Source organism: Oncorhynchus gorbuscha, linkage group LG10 (assembly GCF_021184085.1).
Source record: "Oncorhynchus gorbuscha isolate QuinsamMale2020 ecotype Even-year linkage group LG10, OgorEven_v1.0, whole genome shotgun sequence".
Lineage (NCBI taxonomy): Eukaryota > Metazoa > Chordata > Actinopteri > Salmoniformes > Salmonidae > Oncorhynchus > Oncorhynchus gorbuscha.
In genome coordinates this window covers 40585000-40611637 of record NC_060182.1, presented here as the reverse complement: position 1 = coordinate 40611637, position 26638 = coordinate 40585000, and the positions used below count along the sequence as shown (strand labels likewise).

Sequence of the window (26638 nt, the reverse complement as noted above, 5' to 3'; positions counted from 1 at the left end):
ATTGTATCCCTGGTCTTCATTTTTATCGAAGAAAATGTCCTACAATATTATCAATCTTGACCTACCAAGTTGGTGGACTTTACAAAGTTCCTCCTAACCTGTTTAAGTGAGAACCGAGATCAGAGAGGAGAGGTAAATTGGGGTAACCTACTTAGGAGGAGGAAGGAGGAAGTGTCATGGCCAGGGGGCATGTTTGTTACCAGGCCATGTTTGTTTCGTCTTTCATCTGATCTGTTCGTCTTTTCAGTTTATTTTGTTGGTTTGTTTTGCAAAGCACATGCCTTCTGTTCGGTTCAGCTGTGGGAATGAGAGAACCAGGGAACGGAGGTTGGTTAGTTAGTTAGTTGGATACACAGAGCAGCGTAACGTTGACAGTGAGAAGAGAGACTGTCACTCGCACTTTCTCTGAGTGACACTGAGGCTCAGGTTAGACCTCAGGAGGACAGAGTACATCATGCAACACAGAATAGGTGGGTAGCTTACTGTACTAAGCTACTGGAGCTATAAGAAACTTTTATTAAGAATTACAATGGGGAAATAATATAATAATAATAATATATGCCATTTAGCAGACGCTTTTATCCAAAGCGACTTACAGTCATGTGTGCATACATTCTACGTATGGGTGGTCCCGGGGATCGAACCCACTACCCTGGCGTTACAAGCGCCATGCTCTACCAACTGAGCTACAGAAATAATATGAACACTTGAGTCTATACAGTATCTATAGACGTTTGTCTATTGAATAATTTGCCATGTGTAGGTTGTTTTCTACCTCTTTGCATAAATGATTTTCAGAACATAATACAGTTTTAAATTGCCTCACAAAAGTTGTTGTCTACACTGATTATTGTGATATAGGAACATTTTAATATTTTTATGTTTGATATGTTTCTCCGTTATAATCGGTTTTATCATAATGGACATTGTCTAATAACACTCTCATTGGAGTTGACATTCTTGGCTCAAGGTTTTGGGTAATTTCCCATAAAATAAAGACAAAAGAAAATGATAGTAGATTTTTGTTTTAGTAGATTGGTTCTGTTATTGTCCTCTTTCCATGACTTTAAAGATCAAAACTCCCCCAAACTGATCCATCAACACCACCTCATCAGTAGCATTAAGAATTCTTTTTACCCCCCCCCCAAAAAAAAAAATCTTCTTTTTTATTTTTTCAAAGGAGCGTATTTGATCAGTAGTCATCAATTAAATTTACTGAGGTGCAAATTACGCCACACGGATTAGATGAAAGAGTCTCTCTTGTCATTTCTCCCCTGCCTCCTCAAAACTGAGAGAGGTTCATAATACACACAGCGGGTTGATCCCTGGTATGGTGGTGACAGGGTGACACTTCCCTCGACATTACAGGGGCTGAGCTGTAGACGGAGACTGAGAGGGCTAACAGCTAGTGGCATCCGAAGTGTATAAGGCGTAACTTTACAAATACATCTACGGCTCTGGGAGGGAAGCGCGCTGCTGCAGGTGTTGACGGAGACTCTCTGCCATTGTGTTTCGGCTTCTTGCTTTTGCATCACTGGTTTAGGTTGGACACGTGCCACTGCTGCCACTCACTTTATCTGGCATCAGAGTCCCCTGGCTAAGCAGACAACCAAGTCAGAGGCAGTCCTGTTTATGGGTCTTGAGTCCTTTTTGAGTATTCCTCCATTTCATCTTATTTGTTGTGGCGTCATCTGAATTTCTGTGGCCTCGTCGTAGCAAGGATACTGTAGCTCAGGTACAGTTTGGGGACAGCCTAATATGAATATGAGACAACAGTCAATCCCATAAGAGTATATTAGCTAAGATCTGACACCATTGCCAATGTAACACATGCTCACGTCATCCACTGTCACTCTTACAACACTGTAAGATAAACTGGCAGGGGTCCAAGCTTCAGCACAATACAATACCCACATTAACTTGATGCCTGTGAAATCACATTGGCAAGTGTTTGAACTCATTTTATTTTTTTTACCTCTGTTGTGTGTGTGTGTTGGTGCCTCTTCTTGATTGATCAGTCCCATTGTTCTTTCCTTTTGTTTCACCCCTTGCTTTTTCTATTATTCATATACTGTGGTAGAATATGACAATAGACAGGTATTGTGGGGAATTAGTATTTTTAGTCTAGTTTACACGGCAATGAATAAACTATTTATTTTTCCTCAGTAAATTCGTTATCATCAATTTTGAATGTTGTAATGGGGAGATTAATTAACATAGAAGTACTGTGTAGGAAACCTTCATCTATTCTCTGACTGTGTGGGTACTGGGTAGTACTACTTGCTTCCAGGGCAACTACAAAAAAAACTGCATAAAATGGGCCTAGGCCTTGTAGGAGGAGGATAATGGATGAAAAATCAGGCTACTTGTCATGGGTTACTAGGTGTGGAGGGTAGGAGTCAGGCGCAGAGGGTTCAATAATAGACCATTTATTTTCTCCGGCACAAAAACGGTCACGCCAAACACAGGGCACAGAAACACTGACCCGCCCAAGCTCACAGGGCAAAACGATCCGGAGAGAAAATACATCCGACAGTGAACACAAAATAATCCCGCACAAACCCCAGCGGGCCTAACAGGCTGACATAGACCAGCAAGACACACAAAAGAAACAGGTGCAACTAATAAGACTAAACCAACAGACAAGGGAAAAGGGATCGTTGGCGGCTAGTAGGCCGGTGACGACGAGCGCCGGGCGCCGCCCGAAAGGCAGGGGAGCCACCCTCGGCGGAAGTCGTGACACTACTTTTAATTTAATTGAACTTTTATTTAACTAGGCAATTCAGTTAAGAACAAATTATTATTTACAATGATGGCCTACCAAAAGGCCGGGGCCTGGGATAAAAAAAAATAAAAACATGAAATATAAATATAGGACAAAACACACATCACGACAAGAGAGACAACACAACACTACATGAAGTGAGACTAAGAAGACAACATAGCCAGGCAGCAACACATGACAACACAGCATGGTAGCAACACAACATAACAAAAACATGGTAGCAACACAACATGGTAGCAGCGCAAAACGTGGTACAAACATTATTGGGCACAGACAACAGCACAAAGGGCAAGAAGGTAGAGACAACAATACATCACCCAAAGCAGCCACAACTGTCAGTAAGAGTGTCCATGATTTGAGTCTTTGAATGAAGAGATTGAGATAAAACTGTCCAGTTTTTGTTGCAGTTCGTTCCAGGTCGTTAGCTGCAGCGAACTGAAAAGACGAGCGACCCAGGGATGTGTGTGCTTTCGGGGACATTTAACAGAATGTGACTGGCAGAACGGGTGTTGTATGTGGAGGATGAGTGCTGCAGTAGATATCTCAGATAGGGGGGGGTGAGGCCTAAGAGGATTTTATAAATAAGCATCAACCAGTGGGTCTTGCGATGGGTATACAGAGACCAGTTTACAGAGAAGTATAGAGTGCAGTGATGTGTCCTATAAGGAGCATTGGTGGCATATCTGATGGCCGAATGGTAAAGAATATCTAGCCGCTCGAGAGCACCCTTAAATGCTGATCTATAAATTGTCTCCATAATCTAGCATGGGTAGGATGGTCATCTGAATCAGGGTTAGTTTGGCAGCTGGGGTGAAAAAGGAGTGATTACGATAGAGGAAACCAAGTCTAGATTTAACTTTAACCTGCAGCTTTGATATGTGCTGAGAGAAGGACAGTGTACCGTCTAGTCATACTCCCAAGTAGTTGTATGAGGTGACTCCCTCAAACTCTAAACCCTCAGAGGTAGTAATCACACCTGTGGGGAGAGGGGAATTCTTCTTACCAAACCACATGACCTTTTGTTTTGGAGGTGTTCAGAACAAGGTTAATGGAACAAGGTTGATGAAGCTTGTTGGACACTAAGAAAGCTTTGTTGTAGAGCATTTAACACAAAATCCCAGGATTTGTGGGTTTGATTACAGGCTCAAAATGGCCAGAAATGAAGAATTTTCTTCTGAAACTCATCAGTCTATTCTTGTTCTGAGAAATGAAGGCGAGAAATTGCCAAGAAGCTGAAGATCTCGTACAACCCTGTGTACTACTCCCTTCACAGAACAGCGCAAACTGAAGAGGAGTGGGAGGCCCCGGTGCACAACTGAGCAAGAGGACAAGTACATTAGAGTGTCTAGTTTGAGAAACATACACCTCACAAGTCCTCAACTGGCAGCTTCATTAAATAGTACAAGCAAAACACCAGTTTCAATGTCAACATTGAAGAGGTGACTCCGGGATGCTGGCCTTCTAGGCAGAGTTGCAAATAAAAAGACATATCTCAGACTGGCCAGTAAAAATAAAATATTAAGATGGGCAAAATAACACAGATACTAGACAGAGGAACTCTGCCTAGAAGGTCAGCATACCAGAGTCGCCTCTTCACTGTTGACGTTGAGACTGGTGTTTTGCGGGTACTATGTCTACACTGTATATCTGATCAATTTGATGTTATTTTAATGGACAAAAAAAATAGCTTTTCTTTAAAAAAACAAGGACATTTCTAAGTGACACCAAACTTTTGAACAGGAGTGTAAGTATCAGAGTTTGATGATTCTGACACTGTGGCTTTTGCTGTAACTGTGGCTCTTTTGACTTTTGACTGTATGTTTTCTGTAACACCTTATAGTCACTAGTGATGCACCGATATGCCATTTTTTGCCGATAACGATATCCAATATTTTCCTTGCCAAAAACCCGATAACCGATATTATACATTTTAGCAGCCTTTTAAGCATTCTAGCACAGTTAAATAGTTAACACACACACATGGACGCAGAAGTCTAAAGCACTGAGGCGAGAGGCGTCACTACAGTCCTGGTTTAGAATCAAGGCTGTATCACATGCGTGATTGCGAGTTCTATAGGGTGCCGCACAATTGGCCCAGCGTTGCCCGGGTTTGGCCGGGGTAGGCCGTCACTGTAGATAAGAATTTGTTCATAACTGACTTGCCTATTTAAATAAAGGTTACACACACAAACACACTCACACCACACTGACTAAAATGTTATTTTGTTGGCATTTACCTATGTCCCCATTACCAGTAAAACAAAATCAAAACTTATTTCTTTCACTTACTTGCTGTGCTGTTTCATTTTTCATTTGTTCAGTTATTTCATTCTCAACCAGGATTAGTGAAGTTTCAGCTCTGTCTGTCCGTGACTTCTCTTCCTCTGTGCGCACTGTCACTGTGTCCGTTTCCATCTTGTCCAGCTGTGTTTGTAACATTTCACGTAAACCCTGTTTCTTGTCTGCATCGAAGTAGCGGTTCTTGTACGTGACATGGTGGCGACACAGTAAAGAGAGAATGCCACTGAATCGATTGTTCACTGCCTGTGTCTACAGTTTTCTTGAGCAGGCATTTCAATGCCGTGACAGAGGGTATCACGTCTGCTGCAGGCGCAGTTGATGAGCTTATTTCTCGAGTCAGTTGTTCGATTGGAAATAGCTAGTGTGTTAATGTTTCCAAGTTTCAAACACGTTCTCAAATGCCATTGAAATGGCAGTAGCGGTATGACAACCAGCACATTAATGAGCATGCAAGTTTTTCAAATGACCTCCAAGATGGTGCCAACAGAGATGGTCGCCTCGCTTCAAGTCCTTAGGAACCTATGCAGTATTGATTTTTAATGTATTATTTCTTATATTGTTAGCCCAGAAAATCTTAAGTGTCAGGAAGAACTATTGGATATAAGAGCGATGTTAACTTACCAACATTACGACCAGGAATAAGACTTTCCCGATGCGGATCCTTTGTTCGGACCACCACTTAGGACAGTGGATCTATTCCAAAAGCCGACCCAAAATAATGTCACCGCAGAAGAGACAGACGGAGCAGCCTCCTGGTCAGGTTCCGTAGGTGTGCACACTGCCCGCAGCTTCCATGTATACTACTCGCCAATGTCCAGGCTCTCAAGTAGACTAAATTAGAGCAAGGGTTGCCTTCCAGAGAGACATCAGAGATTGTAAAATTCTCAGTTTCACGGAAACATGGCTCTCTCGGGATACGTTGTCGGAGTCGGTTCAGCCACCAGGCTTACATTTTACATTTAAGTCATTTAGCAGACGCTCTTATCCAGAGCGACTTACAAATTGGTGCGTTCACCTTATGACATCCAGTGGAGCAGCCACTTTACAATAGGCTTCTTAATTCATCGCGCCGAAAGAGATAAACACCTCTCTGGGAAGAAAAAGGGCGGGGGAGTATGATTCATGATTAATCACTCATGGTGTAATCATAACAATATACAGGAACGCAATCAAATAAAATGCTGGCAATATTATCTCCCAAGAGAATTCTCATCAGATATCGTCACAGCTGTGTTGTCACGCCCTGACCCTAGAGAGCAGTTTTATTTCTCTATTTGGTTAGGTCAGGGTGTGATGTGGGGTGGGCATTCTATGTTTTGTTTTCTATGTTTCTGTATTTCTATGTTTTGGCCGGGTATGGTTCTCAATCAGGGACAGCTGTCTAATGTTGTCTCTGATTGGGAATCATACTTAGGTAGCCCTTTTTCCCTCCTTTCAGTGTGGGTAGTTGACTTTGTTAGAGGCTTCATAGCCCTGTTAAGCATCACATCATTTTGTATTGTTTATTGTTATTGACATTCTAATAAAAAGGAATATTTACGCTCACCACGCTGCACCTTGGTCCGCTTCTTACGACGCCCGTGACATGTGTATATACCCCCTCAAGCAGACACCACGACGGCACTCAAGGAACTTCACTGGACTCTATGTAAACTGGAAACCATATATGCATTTATTGTAGCTGTGGATTTTAACAAAGCAAATTTGAGAACTTTAAGGCGTTAGGGCTACTTAAATTTTAGCAGCATATTGATTGCAGCACTTGAGCAGGCAATACACTTGATCACTGCTACTCTAACTTCCGCGATGCATACAAGGCCCTCCCTTCGGCAAATCCGACCGCGACTCCATCTTGCTCCTACCGTCTTATAGGCAGAAAATCAAACAGGATGTACCTGTGACTAGAACCATTCAACGCTGGTCTGACTAATCGGAATCCACGCATCAAGATTGTTTTGATCATGCGGACTGGGAAAATGTTCCGCTGACTCTGTGAATGAGTTTATAAGGAGTGCATTGGAGATGTTGTACCCACTGTACAAAATCGTGGATGGATGGTGGCATTCGCGCAAAACTGAAATTGCGAACCACCACCTTTAACCATGGAAAGAGGATTGACGAATATAAACAGTGTAGTTATTCCCTCCGTAAGGTAATCAAACAAGCGAAATGTCGGTATAGGGACAAAGTGGAGTCGCAAAACGGCTCAGACACGAGACGTATGTGGCAGGGTCTACAGGAAATCATGGACTACAAAAAGAAAACCAGCCATGTCACGGACACCGACATCACGCTTCCAGACAAACTAAATACCTTCTCTGCCACCGTTGCGGCCCACTAACAAGGACTGCGCCCCCCCCCCCCCACCCCCTCTCCTTCTCTGTGGCCAACGTGAGTAAGAAATTGAACCGTGTTAACCCTCGCATGGCTGCTGTTCCAGACGGGATCCCTAGCCGCGTCCTCAGAGCATGTGCAGACCAGCTGGCTGGTGTGTTTACAGACCTATTCAATCGCTCCCTAACCCAGTCTGCTGTCCCTAAATGCCTCAAGATGGCTACCTGTACCCAAGAAGGCAAAGGTAACTGAACACATAGACAAGCAATTTATCACATGTAATACTAAGTAATCCATGAAATACCTTGACATGTTCTAGAACACATTCTCTGCATGACTTCACCATTCCTTCTGGAGTATTTGAAGCTTTAAGGAATGCAGGAATACATTCTAAAGAGTTCCCTTTGTGTTTTGATGCTATAACAGCTTAATATCAACGCTCAGTTGGTAGAGCATGGCGCTTGTAACGCCAGGGTAGTGGGTTCGATCCCCGGGACCACCCATACGTAGAATGTATGCACACATGACTGTAAGTCGCTTTGGATAAAAGCGTCTGCTAAATGGCATATATTATTATATTATTATTATTATATTGAACAAAATGACTACTGCCCCATAGCATTCACTTCTGTCATCATGAAGTGCTTTAAGAGACTAGTCAAGGACCATATCACCTCCACCTTACCTGCCACCCTAGACCTACTTCAGTTTGCATACAGCCCCAACAGTTCCACAGATTATGCAATCACCATCACACTGCACACAGTGCTATCCTATCTGGACAAGAGGAATACCATAGTACCCTCCAAGCTCATCATTAAGCTGGAGGCCCTGGGTCTCAACCCCACACTATGAAATTGATTCCTGGACTTTCTGACGGGCCGCCCCCAGGTGGTGAAGGTAGGAAACAACATCTCCACTTTTCTGACCATTGACACTGAGGCCCCACAAGGGTGCCTGCTCAGCCCCCTCTTGTACTTCCTGTTCACCCATGACTGTGTGGACATGCACGCCTCTAACTCAATCATCAAGTTTGCAGATGAAACAACAGTAGTGGGCTTGATTACCAACAACGACGAGACAGCCTACAGAGAGGAGGTGAGTGCACTCGGAGTTTTTTTGTCAGGAAAACAACCTCTCACTCAATGTCAACAAAACAAAGGGGATGATCGTGGACTTCAGGAAACAGCAGAGGGAGCTCCCCCCTATGCACATCGATGGGACAGTAGTGGGGAAGTTTTAAGTTCCTCACACATCAGACAAACTGAAATGGTCCAACCACACAGACAGTGTGGTGAAGAAGGTGCAACAGCACCTCGAGCTGTATCACCGCCTGGTATGGAAACTGCACCTCCCTCAACCGCAAGGCTCTCCAGAGGGTGGTGTGGTCTGCACAACGCATTGCCGGGGGCAAACTACTTGCCCTCCAAGACATCTACACCACCCGATGTCACATAAAGGCCAAAAGGATCATCAAGGACAACAACCACCCGAGCCACTGCCTTTTCACCCCGCTACCATCCTGAAGGCGAGGTCAGCACAGGTTCATCAAAGCTGAGACCGAGAGACTGAAAAACAGCTTCTCTCTAAAGGCCATCAGACTGCTAAACAGAAATCACTAACTCAGAGAGGCTGCTTGCTGCCTACCTGGACTCATATCACTGGGCACTTTAGTAAATGAATCACTAGTCACTTTAAACAATGTCACTTGAATAATGTTAACATATCTTACATTACTCATCTCATATGTATATACAGTACCTTATACCATCAATGAACCTTGTTTATGCCGCTCGGCCATCGCTCATCCATATGTTTTTACAGTTGAAGTTGGAAGGAAAATTATATTTTCATATTCTTATTCCATCCCTTTAGAGTTGTGTGTATTTGGTAGTTGTTGGGGAATTTTTAGATAACTTGTTAGATATTACTGCTGGAACTAGAAGCACAAGCATTTCACTCACATTAACATCTGCTAACCATGTGTATGTGACCAATAACATTTGATTTGATGATGGGGGGGGGGGTATTATTTCATCTTCCATCTCCTTTTGTCTCTCAACTATCATCAAGCTGTACTGATTGACATTTTAGAAATCTCAAGATCTACTCTGTCTGCACAGCTTCCCAGGCACTAAACCAGTTTTCCAAAGGCAAAGAAGGGGTGTATGCTGTGAAGACAGACCCAACATTCTATATGTAATAGCTCTTCATTTCAAATCAATTGAGCAGGGACACGAAAATTATAAATACGAACATTGAAAAATTTCACAACAAAGGGCACGACCAAATATTGCACATTTCTAAAACAGTACTTCAAAAACACCAGAAAACATATTGTAGAATGATTAGATCCCTATATCAACAAATTGACGCACCACAAATCAAAGGAAATTCAATGAATTACCCATTTACAGACATTTCCGATTTACATCTTCTCTTCAACTAGGTCACGCTAGATCCAGCACCGTATGTGAGGAAGCTGCGCAAGCTGTCCATCCCAGGACTCGTGTTTGCACCGTGTGAGGCCTGACAAGGAGGATGTCATAACTGGATTTGTATCCTGCTTCAATCTTGGGGGTGACTGAAGCCAAGTGGGTGGCTGAAGCCTGCTTGATTGAAGCAGGGAACATGGGTCCTCCTCCTCTCCCACTCTCCAACAATCTAAGTAATTCACTTTTACCTGATATGACATCACATTTTGTTACTTTGAATTGTGTTTTATTTTTCAAGCATTCACATGCGAGATATAGGCTTATGGCTCTAATATATTGTATATACAGTACCAGTCAAAGGTTTGGACACACCTACTCATTCAAAGGTTTTTCTTTATTTTGTAGAATACATTGTAGAATAATAGTGAAGACATCAAAACTACAAAATAACACATGGAATCATGTACTAACCAAAAAAGTGTAAAACAAATCCAAATATATCTTAGATTCTTCAAAGTAGTCACCCTTTGCCTTAATGACAGCTTTGCACACTATTAGCATTCTCTCAACCAGCTTCATGAGGAATGCTTTTCCAACAGTCTTGAAGGAGTTCCCACATATGCTGAGCACTGCTTTTCCTTCACTCTGCGGTCCAACTCATCCCAAACCATCTCAACTAGGTTGAGGTCGGGTGATTGTGGAGGCCAGGTCATCTGATGCAATAGTCCACTCTCCTTCTTGGTCAAATAGCCCTTACACAGCCTGGAGGTTTTGGGACATTGTCCTGTTGAAAAACAAATGATAGTCACACTAAGCGCAAACCAGATGAGATGGCGTTTCGCTCCAGAATGCTGTGGTAGCTATGCTGGTTAAGTGTGTGTAAGGATCTGGGTGTAGCTGGTGCAGAGGAGTCAGGCGCAGGACAGCGGAGATGAGTAACACAAGTAACACAAAATATCAAAATACATGAAGTAACACCAGGTCCACAAACAATGGACCAAACTTACAATAAACAAACACGCATAAAAACCATGGTGAAAACAGAGGGTTAAATAATGAACATGTTATTGGGGAATTGAAACCAGTTGTGTAAAACAAAGACGAAACCAATGGAAAATGAAAAGTGGATTGGCGATGGCTAGAAGGCCGGTGACGTCGAACGCCACCCGAACAAGGAGAGGGACCGACTTTGGCGGAAGTCGTGACAGTGTGCCTTGAATTCTAAATAAATCACTGACAGTGTCACCAGCAAAGCACCCCCACACCATCACACCAACTCCTCCATGCTTCACGGTGCCAACCACACATGCAGAGATCATCTATTCACCTCCTCTATGTCTCATAAAGACACGGCGGTTCTAAACAAAATCTCAAATTCAGACCAAAGGACATATTCCCACCGATCTAATGTCCATTTCTCATGTTTCTTGGCCCAAGCAAGTCTCTTCTTATTGGTGTCCTTCAGTAGGGGTTTCGTTGCAGCAATTCGACCATGAAGGCCTGATTCAGGCAGTCTCCTCTGAACTGTTGATGTTGAGATGTGTCTGTTACTTGAACTCTGTGAAGCATTTATTTGGGCTGCAATATTTTAGACTGGTAACTCTAATGAACGTATCCTCTGGAGCAGAGGTAACTCTGGGTCTTCCGTCCTCATGTGAGCCAGTTTCATCGATAGGCTCAAACACATTAAGAAGGAAAGAAATTCCACAAATTAACTTTTAACAAGGCACACCTGTTAATTGAAATGCATTCCAGGCGACTACCTCATGAAGGTGGTTGAGAGTATACCAAGAGTGTGCAAAGCTGTCATCAAGGCAAAGGGTGGCTACTTTCAAGAATCTCAAATATAAAATATATTTTGATTTATTTTTACACTTGTTTGGTTACTACATGATTCCATATGTGTTATTTCATAGTTTTGATGTCTTCACTATTATTCTGCACAATGTCTAATATTAAGGTAGTCTCGAGGTATTGCTTGCCTGAGGTAAAGTACAGTGGGGCAAAAAAGTATTTAGTCAGCCACCAATTGTGAAAGTTCTCCCACTTAAAAAGATGAGAGAGGCCTGTAATTTTCATCGTAAGTACACTTCAACTATGACAGACAAAATAAGAAAAAAAATCCAGAAAATCACATTGTAGGATTTTTAATGAATTTATTTGCAAATTATGGTGGAAAATAAGTATTTGGTCAATAACAAAAGTTTATCTCAATACTTTGTTATATACCCTTTGTTGGCAATGACAGAGGTCAAACGTTTTCTGTAAGTCTTCACAAGGTTTTCACACGCTGTTGCTGGTATATTTATTTATTGTTCCTTTTTTTTACACCTTTAATTTAATATTTATTTAACCAGGCAAGTCAGTTAAGAACGCATTCTTATTTTCAACGACTGCCTAGGAACGGTGAGTTAACTGCCCTTGTTCAGGGCCGGAACGATTTTCACATTGTCAGCTCGGGGAACCAATCTTGCAACCTTACAATTAACTAGTCCAATGCTCTAACCACCTGCCTCTCGTTGCACTCCACAAGAGACTGCCTGTTACGCGAATGCAGTAAGCGAAGGTAAGTTGCTAGCTAGCATTAAACTTATCTTATAAAAACAATCAATCAATCAATCAATCATAATCACTAGTTAACTACACATGGTTGATGATATTACTAGTTTATCTAGCGTGTCCTGCGTTGCATATAATCTGACTGAGCATACAAGAATCTAACCGAGCGGTGGTAGGCAGAAGCAGGCTCGTAAGCATTCATTCAAACAGCACTTTCGTGCATTTCGCCAGCAGCTCTTCGTTGTGCGTAAAGCATTGCGCTGTTCATGACTTCAAGCCTATCAACTCCCGAGATGAGGCTGGTTTGACCGAAGTGAAATGGCTAGCTAGTTAACGGGGTGTGCGCTAATAGCGTTTCAAAAGTCACTCGCTCTGAGACATGGAGTAGTTGTTCCCCTTGCTCTGCATGGGTAACACTGCTTCGAGGGTGGCTGTTGTCGATGCGTTCCTGGTTTGATCTCAGGTACGAGCGAGGAGAGGGAAGGAAGCTATACTGTTACACTGGCAATACTGAAGTGCCTATAAGAACACTGAAAAGGAACCACCAGCTTTCATATGTTCTCATGTTCTGAGCAAGGAACTTAAACGTTAGCTGTCTTACATGGCACATATTGCACTTTTACTTTCTTCTCCAACACTTTGTTTTTGCATTATTTAAACCAAATTGAACATGTTTCATTATTTATTTGAGGCTTAATTCATTTTATTGATGTATTATATTAAGTTAAAATAAGTGTTCATTCAGTGTTGTTGTAATTGTCATTATTACAAATCAATTAAAAAATTGTCCGATTAATTGGTATCAGCTTGTTTGGTCCTCCAATAATCTTTATCGGCATCGGCGTTGAAAAATCATAATCGGTTGACCTCTAGTAGAAGCACGGTGGCTAGGAAAAACTCCATAGAAAGGCCAAAACCTAGGAAGAAACCTAGAGAGGAACTAGGCTATGAGGGGTGGCCAGTCCTCTTCTGGCTGTGCCGGGTGGAGATTATAACAGAACATGGCCAAGATGATCAAATGTTCATAAATGACCAGCATGGAGGCAGAACAGCTGAAACTGGAGCAGCAGCACAGCCAGGTGGACTGGGGACAACAAGAAGTCATCATGCCAGGTAGTCCTGAGACATGGTCCTAGGGCTCAGGTCCTCCGTGAGAGAAAGAAAGAAAGAATTAGAGAGAGCATACTTAAATGCACACAGGACACCGGATAAGACAGGAGAAATACTCCAGATATAACAGACTGACCCTAGCCCCCCGACACAAACTACTGCAGCATAAATACTGGAGGCTGAGACGAGAGGGGTCAGGAGACACTGTGGCCCCATCCGATGATACCCCTGGACAGGGCCAAACAGGCAGGATATAACCCGACCCACTTTGCCAAAGCACAGCCTCCACACCACTAGAGGGATATCTTTAACCACCAACTTACCATCCTGAGACAAGGCCGACTATAGGCAGAGTATATCATTGAAGCCCCCACCCCCTGCCACCCCTTTGTTTTTACACTGCTGCTACATGCTGTTTATTATCTATGCATAGTCACTTTACCCCTACCTACATGTACAAATGACTTCAACGGACCTGTAACCGCGCACAATGACTCAGTACCCCCTGTATATAGCCTCATTATTGTTACTTTTTATTTTGTAACTTTTTATTTAGATTTTATTTTGTTTATTTAATAAATATTTTCATAACTCTATTTTCTTAAAACTGCATTGTTGCTTAAGGGCTTGTAAAGTAAACATTTCACTATAAGCTAGACCTGTTGTATTCATCACATGTGACAAATAAAATTGATTTAATTTAATAGAGAGGCACCAATAAATTGTCCAGTACACTTATTGTTTGTTGTTTTCATGTACATTCCCTCATGTCTAAGCTTCTAAGGTGACATTACTGGGCTCCCGAGTGGTACAGTGGTCTAAGGCACTGGATCTCAGTGACAGAGGTGTCGCTACAGACACCCTGGTTTGAATCCAGGCTGTATCACAACTGGCTGTGATTGGCAGTCCCATAGCGCAATTGGCCCAGTGTCGTCTGGGTTTGGCCAGTGTAGGCCGTCATTGTAAATAAGAATTTGTTCTTAACTGACTTGCCTAGTTAAATAAAATATCAGGAAGACTGAAAGAACACGCTGAGTGGGTGGGGACCGTATATTAATGAGCTTCCCTTGACTGACAGCTCTTTGAAACTCTTTGAAACACCCATGTGGTCTTTGATGACCAGGTAAACAATAGATGTGGTAAATGAGTCATTGGACCACAGATGTTTTATTGACCAGATTGGCACACAATCAACAAAAATCTAACAAAGTATATATTCATCAAATCTGTCATGATCTATGTAGTGTAACAGGCCCACAATGTGGTTAGTAAAGTTAGATATGGGTATATCTGGCTGTTTTCGCTGCATTACATGTAGAAGTTTTCCCTTTTAAGGTTTATAAGAAGCGACTGCTAAATGCTAACGCCCGTTCTTATAACTTGTTAGCATAGCTAGCATACAACAATCACTGGTCGTAGTCAGTCTTTTTAAACGGCAATGCAGTTGATTTGGTGATGATGACATGAACATGTATTGGGGTTGACATCCATACAGTATTATACTCTGATTTTCACCTCAACATAGTGTGGAATACACAAACAATAGCCTAAATGTAGGATCATTTTGCTAGGGGGCAATGAGGAGACTCTGGATCTTTCCCCCATGCGTTTCCATGGCAATTCCATTGTTTTGGTCGAGTTCGACCCATGTTATCTGCAAAATGCTCTCATGGTCAACAGATCTGATCATGGACTGTTGGATATCAGCAGCAATAATGAATTGCATTTCAACTAATTACAGAATATATTTGTATTTTTTTTAATTGAACCTTTATTTAACTAGGCAAGCCAGTTAAGAATAAATTCTTATTGACATTGACAGCTTACTCCAGTAACTGGAGTAACAGTAACTATCACAGTAACTGTTGCAATAAGTCCAACTACTAACAGATTGGATTTGTTTATAACAAATGTATTTGTCTTTATTTAGCATAAATCAATCAATGTGCATGCAAAAACACATATTGAAACAAACAGTAAAAAATAAAGAAACCTGCAATAGAGCATGCTGGGAAATATGAAAATGATGGCCAGGGTTTTTGAGTGTGTGATGTGATGATCGTATCTTTTTATATTCAAAATATTGGGTACAAAAATGTACCATTTTATAATAGATTATCCGCGCATGTACCCTAAAAGGTACCGAACAGTACCATGTGAGATTACATGTGTACCTCTGAAGGTACATGATGTGTATTTTCATATTTTTGTACCCCAGGGAACAATACTGTACCCTAACCATACCTTTTTTTCTGAGAATGTATACCCCTTTGATTAAAAACCTGTAAAACAAATTCTGCTGACCTTTTCGTGCCACGGTTTGCTACAAACAGAAGGGCTTACGATAGTTCTATGTTGTAGAAAGGGCATTATTGTATTTTCTAGCCTATCGCACAGTGTGAAGAAAAATGTGAAACAAAAACCACAAAGGTAACGGCTATAAAGAAGATCAGTTGCCTTTGTGCCACATTGCTATGAAAGGAAAAGACATGTTAACAATTCCATCAATCCAGCTCTCTTAGTTCCTCCATACAGTGCCCCTTCTACCTTCCCTAGATCTCTCTCTCTACTCCTTCCTTTCGTCTTTCGTCTCTGGGAGTACGGGTGCATGTCAAGCGATTGTTGAATTGAAATATTGATGTGGAGTATCAAAGCCGTGCGTAGCACTCCTGTGTTTCCAGAACTAACCGCAAGGCGCTTTGATCACACACTCCTGTGATCTGACTTCTGAAGTTGTTAAGAGTGCCGGAAAACAAAATGCAAACAAACTTCAAGTGCACCTGGTATTGATAAAAGTTTTCTTTGACAAGTGGAGATGTGTGCTGTCTGTCTGTGTCTGCCCAGGTGACTGAAGGCTGGAGCTTGCATACATGCTAATAGACAGGTGTAGGGCCTAGTTGCACAGGTGTGGGAATTCTGGATTCCCTGATATATTTTTTATTTTTTTATTTTCTTCATCTCTCTTTTCTACATCTGGATTCTGGAATTTAATCTTTCTGCCATTTCAATACTGTTTGTTTTTAGTATTTTGAGACTTATATTTCTCAGTATTTACATAGAAATCACTTCTACAGATCATAAGGTCATATCATATGGTCTAATGGTGTTATGGTCTAATGGTCTAATGGTGTTATGGTCTAATGGTCTAATGTTGTTATGGTCTAATGTTGTTATGGTCTAATGTTGTTATGGTCTAATGTTAATGTTGTTATCTAATGTTGTTATGATCTAATGTTGTTATGGTCTAATGGTCTAATGTTGTTATGGTCTAATGTTGTTATGGTCTAATGGTCTAATGTTGTTATGGTCTAATGTTGTTATGGTCTAATGTTGTTATGGTCTAATGTTGTTATGGTCTAATGGTCTAATGCTGTTATGATCTAATGTTGTTACGATCTAATGTTGTTATGATCTAATTGTCTAATGTTGTTATGGTCTAATGGTCTAATGTTGTTATGATCTAATGGTCTAATGTTGTTATGGTCTAATGTTGTTATGGTCTAATGTTGTTATGGTCTAATGGTCTAATGTTGTTATGATCTAATGTTGTTATGATCTAATGTTGTTATGATCTAATGGTCTAATGCTGTTATGGTCTAATGATCTAATGTTGTTATGGTCTAATGTTGTTATGGTCTAATGTTGTTATGGTCTAATGTTGTTATGGTCTAATGTTGTTATGGTCTAATGTTGTTATGGTCTAATGGTCTAATGCTGTTATGATCTAATGTTGTTACGATCTAATGTTGTTATGATCTAATTGTCTAATGTTGTTATGGTCTAATGGTCTAATGTTGTTATGATCTAATGGTCTAATGTTGTTATGGTCTAATGTTGTTATGGTCTAATGTTGTTATGGTCTAATGGTCTAATGTTGTTATGATCTAATGTTGTTATGATCTAATGTTGTTATGATCTAATGGTCTAATGCTGTTATGGTCTAATGGTCTAATGTTGTTATGGTCTAATGTTGTTATGGTCTAATGGTCTAATGTTGTTATCGTAGAATGTATGCACACATGACTGTAAGTCGCTTTGGATAAAAGCGTCTGCTAAATGGCATATATTATTATTATTATTATTATTATTATTATAAGAAAGATCATCATTTATTAAGCACTCTTTTGGGAAGTTGTTTTCGGAGTGACAAGTTTAATTTCCCTGCAAAATATACTGAACTCCCCCGACTCTCCTCCCCACCACATCATAAGAGTCCGGAAAAAATGTCCCGATTGAACTTTAAAATGGTCATAATATTGCCTACTGTAAACTTCAGCTGTTGAAATTAGTCCTCCTTCCAATAATACAGTACTGTCATGGTAATTACACACCATATTGTCCCCTTTCTCTCCTTCTGAATGCTTCTAAAGTAAAGCAGTGCAGCCAAGCTGCAGGCTTTAAACCTTCTGTCTGTCTCCTGTCTCTTCCATTAGCCCACTGTTCGTCACATGAGGGTCATTTAGCCAACTTGGTGCTGTAAAACAGGAGCTTCTGACACAGGCTGCGTTCCAAAATGGAACCCTATTCCTATGCAGTGCACTACTTTTGACCAGGGCCCATGATCTGGTCAAAAGTGGTGCACTATGTAGGGAATAGCCTGCCATTTGGGATACACCCATGGGCCACCAGTACAAAGGCAGTTCCTCTCCTCTGTCCTCTGTTATGTGGCTGTATGGCCTTTTAGGGTGCAGATGGTCATGACAGCTGGGACATTTTAGTGATCTGAGGGCTTTTAAACTGCCCCCCAGGCAAGATGATGAAATGGGAAGAAAAAAAAACAGCTTGACTAGCTACTAGAATATTCTTCATGCATTGTTTTGCTTGCTTTAAAGAGGGAATTGATCGGTGACAAAAACAGCATGGCTAGTGGTTTGTCATCTGTAATGGGTGAAAATTGATATTTTTGTTTCCTTATCGACGGAACAGATTGAAACTGAAAGGGCAATCCGGATTATTTACATGAACCCCCCCCTTTGTGTTTTTACACTGCTGCTACTCGCTGTTTATTATCTATGCATAGTCACTTTACCCCTACCTACATGTACAGTACATTACTTCAACTAACCTCCACACTTCTTATTACAGGTTTTTTACATTTTTTACTAGTTTATTTAGTGAATATTTTCTTACCTCTATTTTTTGAACTGCATTGTTGGTTAAATTCTCGTACGTAAGCATTTCACGGTAAGGTTGTATTCGGCGCATGTGACAAACAAAATGTCATTTAACATCACAATATAGCAATGACCCTCAGCAAAAATATATATGTCTCAGGTAGTTTGTGTCTAATATAACTCCTAAATGTGGATGTCATCAATTATAATTTCAGTTCAAATTCTTGAAATGTCTTTAAGAAAATATTATATTCGATAGGCCAGCCAAGACATTCTCAGCATTGAAGTTGGTGGCCAGCTGCCTATCTGACCCTATGGGGTGGCTGGTAGCCTTGTGGTTAGAGCGTTGGACTTGTAAAGGTTGCAAGATCAAATCCCCAAGCTGACAAGGTAAACAAAATATATACATATATATATTAAATAATAATCTGTCGTTCTGCCCCTGAGCAAGGCAGTTAGCCCACTGTTCCTAGGCTGTCATTGAAAATAAGAATACGATCTTAACTGACTTGCCTAGTTAAATAAAGGCAAAATAAAATAAAATCCAGCACATCCCTGAATGTTTACAGTCGTGAGGCCTGATTGCTTGCTATCACAACAGCTGTTTACTGAACACTGGGACCGCTCGCTCTCTGGAAAACACTCTCTCGTTGTCCCATGAAATAGTGTAGAAGGAAGCCTGCTTGCTGTATGTATCCAGGTCTATTTAAATGAGCTAACATGGGGAAGGGAAGGTAAGCAGTAAGCAGAGCACCACATGAGCATTGTTTTCACAGTTCAAAGTGAGGAGAGGGTACTTTGCACTTCAAAGCACCTCATCTGGGAGGGAGGGAGGGAGTCAGTACAGTGGGGAAGGGGGAGGCGGAGGGGGGGGAGTGGGGACAGGAAATAGGAATCAGGGTAATTAACAACTTGTGCTGGGTAATAAAGCAAGAGGAGACACAGAGCAGCAGCAGCCTGGGTACCTCAGAGCTTTGAAGATGGGACAGCACTAATATTTGATGTCTTCCTTCTTGGAAGAGCTCTTGCTCTCTTTGATTTGTTTGCAACTGGTTTTCCTTAAATCTTAAATGTTCTTTTTTATTTCTACCTTTACAAAATCATGAATGATACTATTAGATTTTTTTTGAAAGGTTGCACGGGGGATTAACATTAAGAACATCTTCCTAATGTTGAGTTGTGCACCCCCCCACACCTTTTGCCCTCAGAACAGCCTCAATTTGTCGGGACATGGACTCTACAAGGTGCCGAAAGTGTTTCACAGGGATTCTGGCCCATGTTGACTCCAATGCTTCCCAGAGATGTGTCAAGTTGCCTGGATGTTCTTTTGGGTGGTGGACCATTCTTGATACACACGGGAAACTGTTGAGCGTGAGAAACCCAGCAGCTTTTCAGTTCTTGACTCAAACTGGTGCGCCTGGTGCACATACCATACCCCGTTCAAAGGCACTTAAATATTTTGTCTCTCTCATTCACCCTATGAATGGCACACATACACAATCCATGTCTCAATTGTCTCAAGGCTTCAAAATCATTCTTTAACCTGTCTCCCCCCCCCCCCTTCATAAAAATCCAATTGTATTGGTCACACACACATGGTTAGCAGATGTTAATGGGAGTGTAACGGACAGTAATATCTAAAAAGTAATCTAACAATTCCCAAACAGTGACCTAATAGACACAAATCTAAAGGGAGGATCTACACTGATTGAAGTGGATTTAACAAATGACATCAATCAGGCATCATAGCTTTCACGCGGACATACATGGTCAGTCTATGTCATGGAAAGAGCAGGTGTTCCTAATGTTTTGTGTACTCAGTGCATATCCAAAGGTGGCAGATCATTTTCTTAGAGACCTTGGATTTCAAAGTGGAAAATACTCTGTTCCAAAATGTTGATTACAGATACTGTTTCACCAGGCAAACATAATTGAGTGCGGCATTTCTGAGGAAAGCTATATTAGCTTTTGTATTCAGGTGGCAAGCTACGGTTACAGCAAATCTAATGGATATCTCGTACTGTTCAGAAAGGGTGGGTGGAACAAAACCTTTGAAAATGGAGCTGAATTGTCCTCCATCGGCTTTCCTCAGTCGAGGTCATTCGGAGATCAGAGCCAACCACACACTAAATGCATCACTTGCATGATCTTTGCCGAGGCTGTATATTCATGCACCAATTAACAGATAATCTCTTGTCAAACCAAAATAAAATGATTGACATCCGTCATTGCATGAATCATTGCATTAGTATGGTATGAAGGCATGAGCTATAATTCACGGAAAGCTGTTTAAAAATAAAGTTTTTATGTATTTCCTTTCTACGTTAGCCATGACCCTTTTTTTATTAGACCAATTGTAACACACTGCGTGTATTAGAGGCAACACTGCCCCACACTTCTCCCCGCAAACCCGTTTATATGCAAATTGTCAGGTAAAAATATCCTTCTCAAACGGCCATAGGGCAAACTTAATCAGTAATGGTTACTACCCTTATGCTTATGTATCTGACCCCTCAAATGAAGTTTCTTTTCGGAAAAAAATCGAGTTATTTTGTAAATAAGTAATATTACGTACTGTGTTGGTGTGGTAATAACTAGTTAGTAGAACCCGTGTTTTCCATCAAAATACCAATGGGTCAGATTGAAATGACATTTGCCTCTTAATCTTTAATCTACATTTTGTTTGCCTGTCATGTTTTTCTCATGACGCAAACTTTTAAATCACAAAGTAACTGTTTTGAAATGATTGCTTACATGACAGGTATATGACTCATGTATACATTTTGCTAAAGTGGTGTTAGGTATTAATTTAACACCAAACAAAGTCTGATCCTTTTCTGCAACGTTCTCTGCATTTTCTTTCATTGGGAACCGCCGAAACGTGCGAATAATGTGGTTCACAGCAAAAGAAGAGAGGCTCAGGCTTTGCTCTCCTATTTACATGAGAAATGAGCAGAGCTCCCGACTTGAATTTAAGCTCTTAACTTTGTAATGGTTAACAGATCTATAGAATTAGATTAACTCTCCCAATCTGCATGTATTAATGCAGTAGATCTGTAATGGCCTTTCCTTGACCCTGAAGGGTGAGGGAGTCACGCAGGGCAGGACCTATTTGACGTGTCACCTAGCAGTGAGTACTGGGGAGGCTTTGATTAGGTTTTATCAATTAGCTTTGTGAGGGAAAACATGTAACGTTATGGTCGTGAGGGTGATGTGACATTCTTTACAGTCTGATCCCAAGTGAAGCCTGGGAAGGTGTAACCGTGAGAAAAAGGAGCGAGAACTGAAAGGACAAAGTTTAAAAGCGTTGTATTTGTTTCTGTGATGAAACATATTTGATTTGATCATGTATTGCCCTTCTCCACCCCGGTATGATATATCACCAATGTATTTGACTCTGAATGCTCTGTGATGGGCGATTCATCTCATCTCAAAATAGCTTTACATTTTGGTGCATTGAATAGAATTTAAGCCATGTATTTTGCGTGTAACTGCTCATGAACTGCTTATCATGAAGATCAAATAAGTGAAGACCCCACTTAATTTCAAGCGCTGTAGACATTGCTGATAGAGTTCAGCAATTTAAGAATATTATATTTAGAATGCACAATAATTATTATTATTCCATTCATGCAAATTGTGTTGTTCCAAGCACTGTAGGCAATAATAAATGGAGTGATCTTGGTTTAGATTTTTCTGTCTTCTAAACTATATTGATAATGTTATGTGCAGAAATGCCAAATGGTGATGCTTATTATTACGATCAGGCGTATTATTAATAATAGTAATAGCCTACACGTGTAATAAAGTTGCCCATTTATTTAACAAAATCCGCGTTGATATGCAGTTTATATGCAGAGAAAATCGAGAGCACATCCCTCCCTCAAATTGTACGATATTACTAAATACCTTTTTCACGCCTCAAAGTTTTTCAGAACAATTGAGGGAGGAGTTGCTTTGCAAGGTCAGCATTTGGTTGAAATTGAGTGCAAATTATGAGCAACCCTCTCCGTCAACCAACTATCAATGTAACCCCCTCCTCCCCAATCACCCCCCCTCCTCACATCTCCTCTCCATACTGGTTCTCATGGAGACCCCGTTGAGAGGACCTTGCCTCTTTATAAAGACAAGATACAACTCATGCAACTGCCTTTGAAATAATCCACAGGATTTCTTGCGAAACTCTCCTTCACTTGCACTTCAAAGAAGCCTTCTACTCTGTGGCTGTATGCGACTGCTGGTGACTGAAAAGAGGACCCACATGAACTGGAATTAGTTTGGTCATTCATTCGGAGTCAGACTATTTTAAGCGTTGTAACCACGCGGACTGAGGACCGGAGACTTTGCCTTGTATGATACAGGATTACTTTGTTTCTGGATAGGACTGTTTCTAGTTTTAGGGTCAATTCAAGACCCGGGTGCTTGCTGCGCTTCTCTCCATCGACACCGCGCACCTTCCCTGGTAAACTCGTTCATCGCTGCCTTTCCGCGCAGCTCGTGTTGCAGGTGCGGAGACACAGAGCGCTTGGACAGATGGCTGCGCTGACGATACAACGGAATGACAACTTTCTACACACCTTTTTACAGGTTTGTAATCGTTTTGATACGAATCAATATAGGCACTTCTATACAGTTTATTGCGTCGGATTAAATGTGCGGCAATAATCTGTTCAGGTTAATACATCTGCAGAGTTCTAAAATGTGACGTTCAATAGGCTGTATTCTCTGTCTCGTTTATAGCTAAGTAAATGTTTTATTATTTTAAAACCTGACAGAATGAAAGAGTGTTAGGAAGTTTTAAGTTGCACAGAAACTGTATCATGATATAGTTGTAGTCAATAAATATTTGTGGATATTGTAGTTGACATTTGTATATGTAAAACTTCTGGTATCTGATATTCAAGAACAAATAAAAGTACCTCGTGAGAAATTACTGCTATTTGCACACAATACATTTTTTAAATACACAATAATCACTTGAATTGCTATGATTCCTGAAGTTTCACCAGACTTATTGTAAAAGCATCCTGTGACAACATGTGATGTAAAAAAAAGTACTTTATGACTAAATGTGATAGATTGAAATGCCTGGGTCATTAGTGTGACTTAGTGAATTATGTTCTTTATCCATCTTCCACCAGGACCGGACCCCCAGCTCGTCCCCCGAGGGAGCCCCCAACGCCCTGTCCTTCCTGGCCACCACCTGTAGCCAGGCCTGGCAGGTGGGTGGCACGGTGGGCTCTGAGAGCTCCCAGTTCCCCTATGAGGGGGCGGTGGGGGTGAGCTCAGCCTCCGGGATGTTCCAGCTCTGGAGCAACGAGGTGGCGGTGGCCCCTAGTTCTAGTCTCAGCGCCTCCAGTCTCACTGCAGCCGCACATCAGATGACATTCGCGGTGCCCAAAGTCCAGTTCCCTGTTGGCCCTGGACAGAGTCTGCCTTCTGGCCTGGGTCCTCACCCCCACGCACTCTACCATCACCACCACCATCACCACCACCACCACGAGCTGCCCCTGACTCCGCCGGCCGAGCCTCCCTCCGCCTACTCTTTCGAGCTCTCCCCCGTCAAGGTCCTCTCATCCCAGAGCCAGGGTCCCAATGGGCCGCAGTACTACCCCCAGCATAATGGCGTCTCTGTGGGACAAAACTTCCCCGGCTTCTTTCAGAACTCTGTATCCTCCGCCAGGCACCATCTATCCGGCGGACAACACCATGTAGGGGAGGAGGGCCAGCAGGGCTGGTGGAGCCTCCCCCAGACCACTGGCCACGGAAGCCCCACCAACCACCACCCTTTTTCCCTGGGCCGGCAGCTGGTCCTGGGCCACCAGCCCCAAATCGCAGCCCTCCTACAGGGCACCTCCAAGGGCCTGTTATCCTCTACACGCCGCTGCCGTCGCTGCAAGTGCCCCAACTGCCAGGCCAACGGCGGGGGACTCGAGTTTGGCAAGAAACGACTGCACATCTGTCATATCCCAGAGTGCGGCAAGGTGTACAAGAAGACGTCTCACCTGAAGGCCCACCTGCGCTGGCATGCCGGGGAGAGGCCGTTCATCTGCAACTGGCTGTTCTGCGGGAAGAGCTTCACGCGCTCCGACGAGCTACAGCGCCACCTCAGAACACACACCGGGGAGAAGAGGTTCGGATGCCAGCAGTGTGGGAAGAGGTTCATGAGGAGCGACCACCTCTCCAAACACGTCAAGACTCACCAGAGTAGGAAGAGCCGGTCCGGTGGGAACGCGTCGGACTCTCTGTTGGCCAATATCAAGAGAGAGTAGAACGGACTAGAGGGGGTATCCAATAGACTCCTATATAGAAGCCAAGAGACTGCAATATGTGATGATACTGTAACAGACCCTCTGAGGGAGAGTGGTGCGGACCACAAGGACAACCTATAGACTATTAACCTCTGTAGTCGTGACCATTTTCAGCCCGTCAACAAAACGCTTTTGAGAGGTATTTCACAACAAGGGAAGCAAATCGAGTGGCGAGGTTCAGGATTGTGATATGGACACAGAGCGTTCACTGGGCATTTCTAGGTGTCGCACAAAAAAAGGATCTGCTATAGCCAGGGGGTAGCCACTCTTGACCTTTGATGGTGACATTATAACCTGGTTCCCACATTAATCAGCTGTCAATGTCCACGGTCAAATCAAATCAAAGTTTTGGTTGGACACGTGCACACGGTACAGTGAAATGCTTGCTTGCTAACTCAACAATGCAGTACCATAATATCAATCAAGAATCAAATGCCAACTACAAAAGTCCAAAAATAACAAGTAGTAATAAAAAGTCCAAAAATAACATAACTAGTGTTTTAGGTAGGTACATAATAGAATATACAGTATGATTGATGTTTTTTTCAAAACGAAGACTGTTTTTATGTAGTAAAGTGGATAGCAGGTTGAATAGATAAGAGGTCTTCATTTTATTTTTGATTTAATTTGTAATATTGAAATATAAATCATTCAGCAAATTTATGTAACATGCAAGTGATCCACTTTCTGCATGTTTCATCTTTTAGAATCTGCAATTCAGAAACATTTTTGATAATGGAATGTGAATTACATGAGGAAGAAAATGTATCTGAATTAAGTATACCACATGTCTGTTGATTTTAAGAAATTTGCTGTTTGGCCAAATGTATATATTGATCTGACGGTTGATTGTGGGATCAGTGTTATAATGTTTTTATTCATGGATATATAAACCCCTATCTCAGTTTCATCTGTTGCTGAAATGGATTCTTGTTATTTAATCAGAAATGTGAATTGCCATTCCTATGTGTACAAACCACAATTTGTTGGAAGATTTTGTAAATAATGTATCACTTTCACAGACAACTTAATTGAAGTTAAGACTGCATGTACATTTTAATAAACGGGAATTCCTTGCTAAAGCAAATATATATTCAATGTTATATGTTATTTTCTCAGAGTGATAGTGTGAGACTCAAATGTTTTTTACGCCTTCTTCCACCGAATGCAGTGAACGGCATTCTAGTCAACTGAAATATCTAACGTTTCATTCATATGTAATACAACTGGTGGGTCATTGTATCATTGAAGTGTGAAGCAAACACCTCTTAAAAATGAAGGGGGAGGGGATGTTTTCACACCTCAAAGTAAACACGGAGAGACCCACCATTGACTGAGGACGGGTTGCTGTTTGTGGGAGACGGGGCAGTTTGGACCTTCTGCAATCAAGTTCACAGTCATGTGGCTTTAATGGCTGTTTTCTTTCTCTGAATGGAGGAGATTGAGACAACAGATGCAATGGCCCTCCACTCGACGGGACCCCCCCCCCCCCCCCGTGAATAGGACCCCTGTTGCTCAGACCCCTCCCCCAGTGGTGACAGGAAAGCCCTTTGATTTTGAAAGTTAATACCTCTCTCACTCCTCTCTCTTCCAGCCCCCCTCCCCCTATATATCACAGTTGTGTTACGTTCAGCCCTGCTTTACTGCCTAGGGTGACCTTTTATTCTGAGGGGAACTAACCAACTAACA

The 26638-nt window shown here is 41.8% G+C and overlaps 1 protein-coding gene across 2 annotated transcripts in view; it reads left to right on the top strand.

Moving 5' to 3' along the window:
* Positions 1 to 26025, top strand: part of LOC124046100 (transcription factor Sp5-like) — a 46115-nt gene extending 20090 nt beyond the window's left edge. The window contains exons 1-2 of one of the 2 annotated variants that reach the window (XM_046366101.1): positions 22804 to 23225; positions 23780 to 26025. In XM_046366101.1, the coding sequence (XP_046222057.1) occupies positions 23172 to 23225; positions 23780 to 24910 (1185 nt within the window). In that variant the 5' untranslated portion in view covers positions 22804 to 23171 and the 3' untranslated portion in view covers positions 24911 to 26025. Of the gene's footprint in view, positions 1 to 22803; positions 23226 to 23779 lie in introns of those variants that run through there. The other variant, XM_046366102.1, reaches the window with a different exon arrangement.
* The last annotated feature ends 613 nt before the right edge of the window (positions 26026 to 26638 follow it).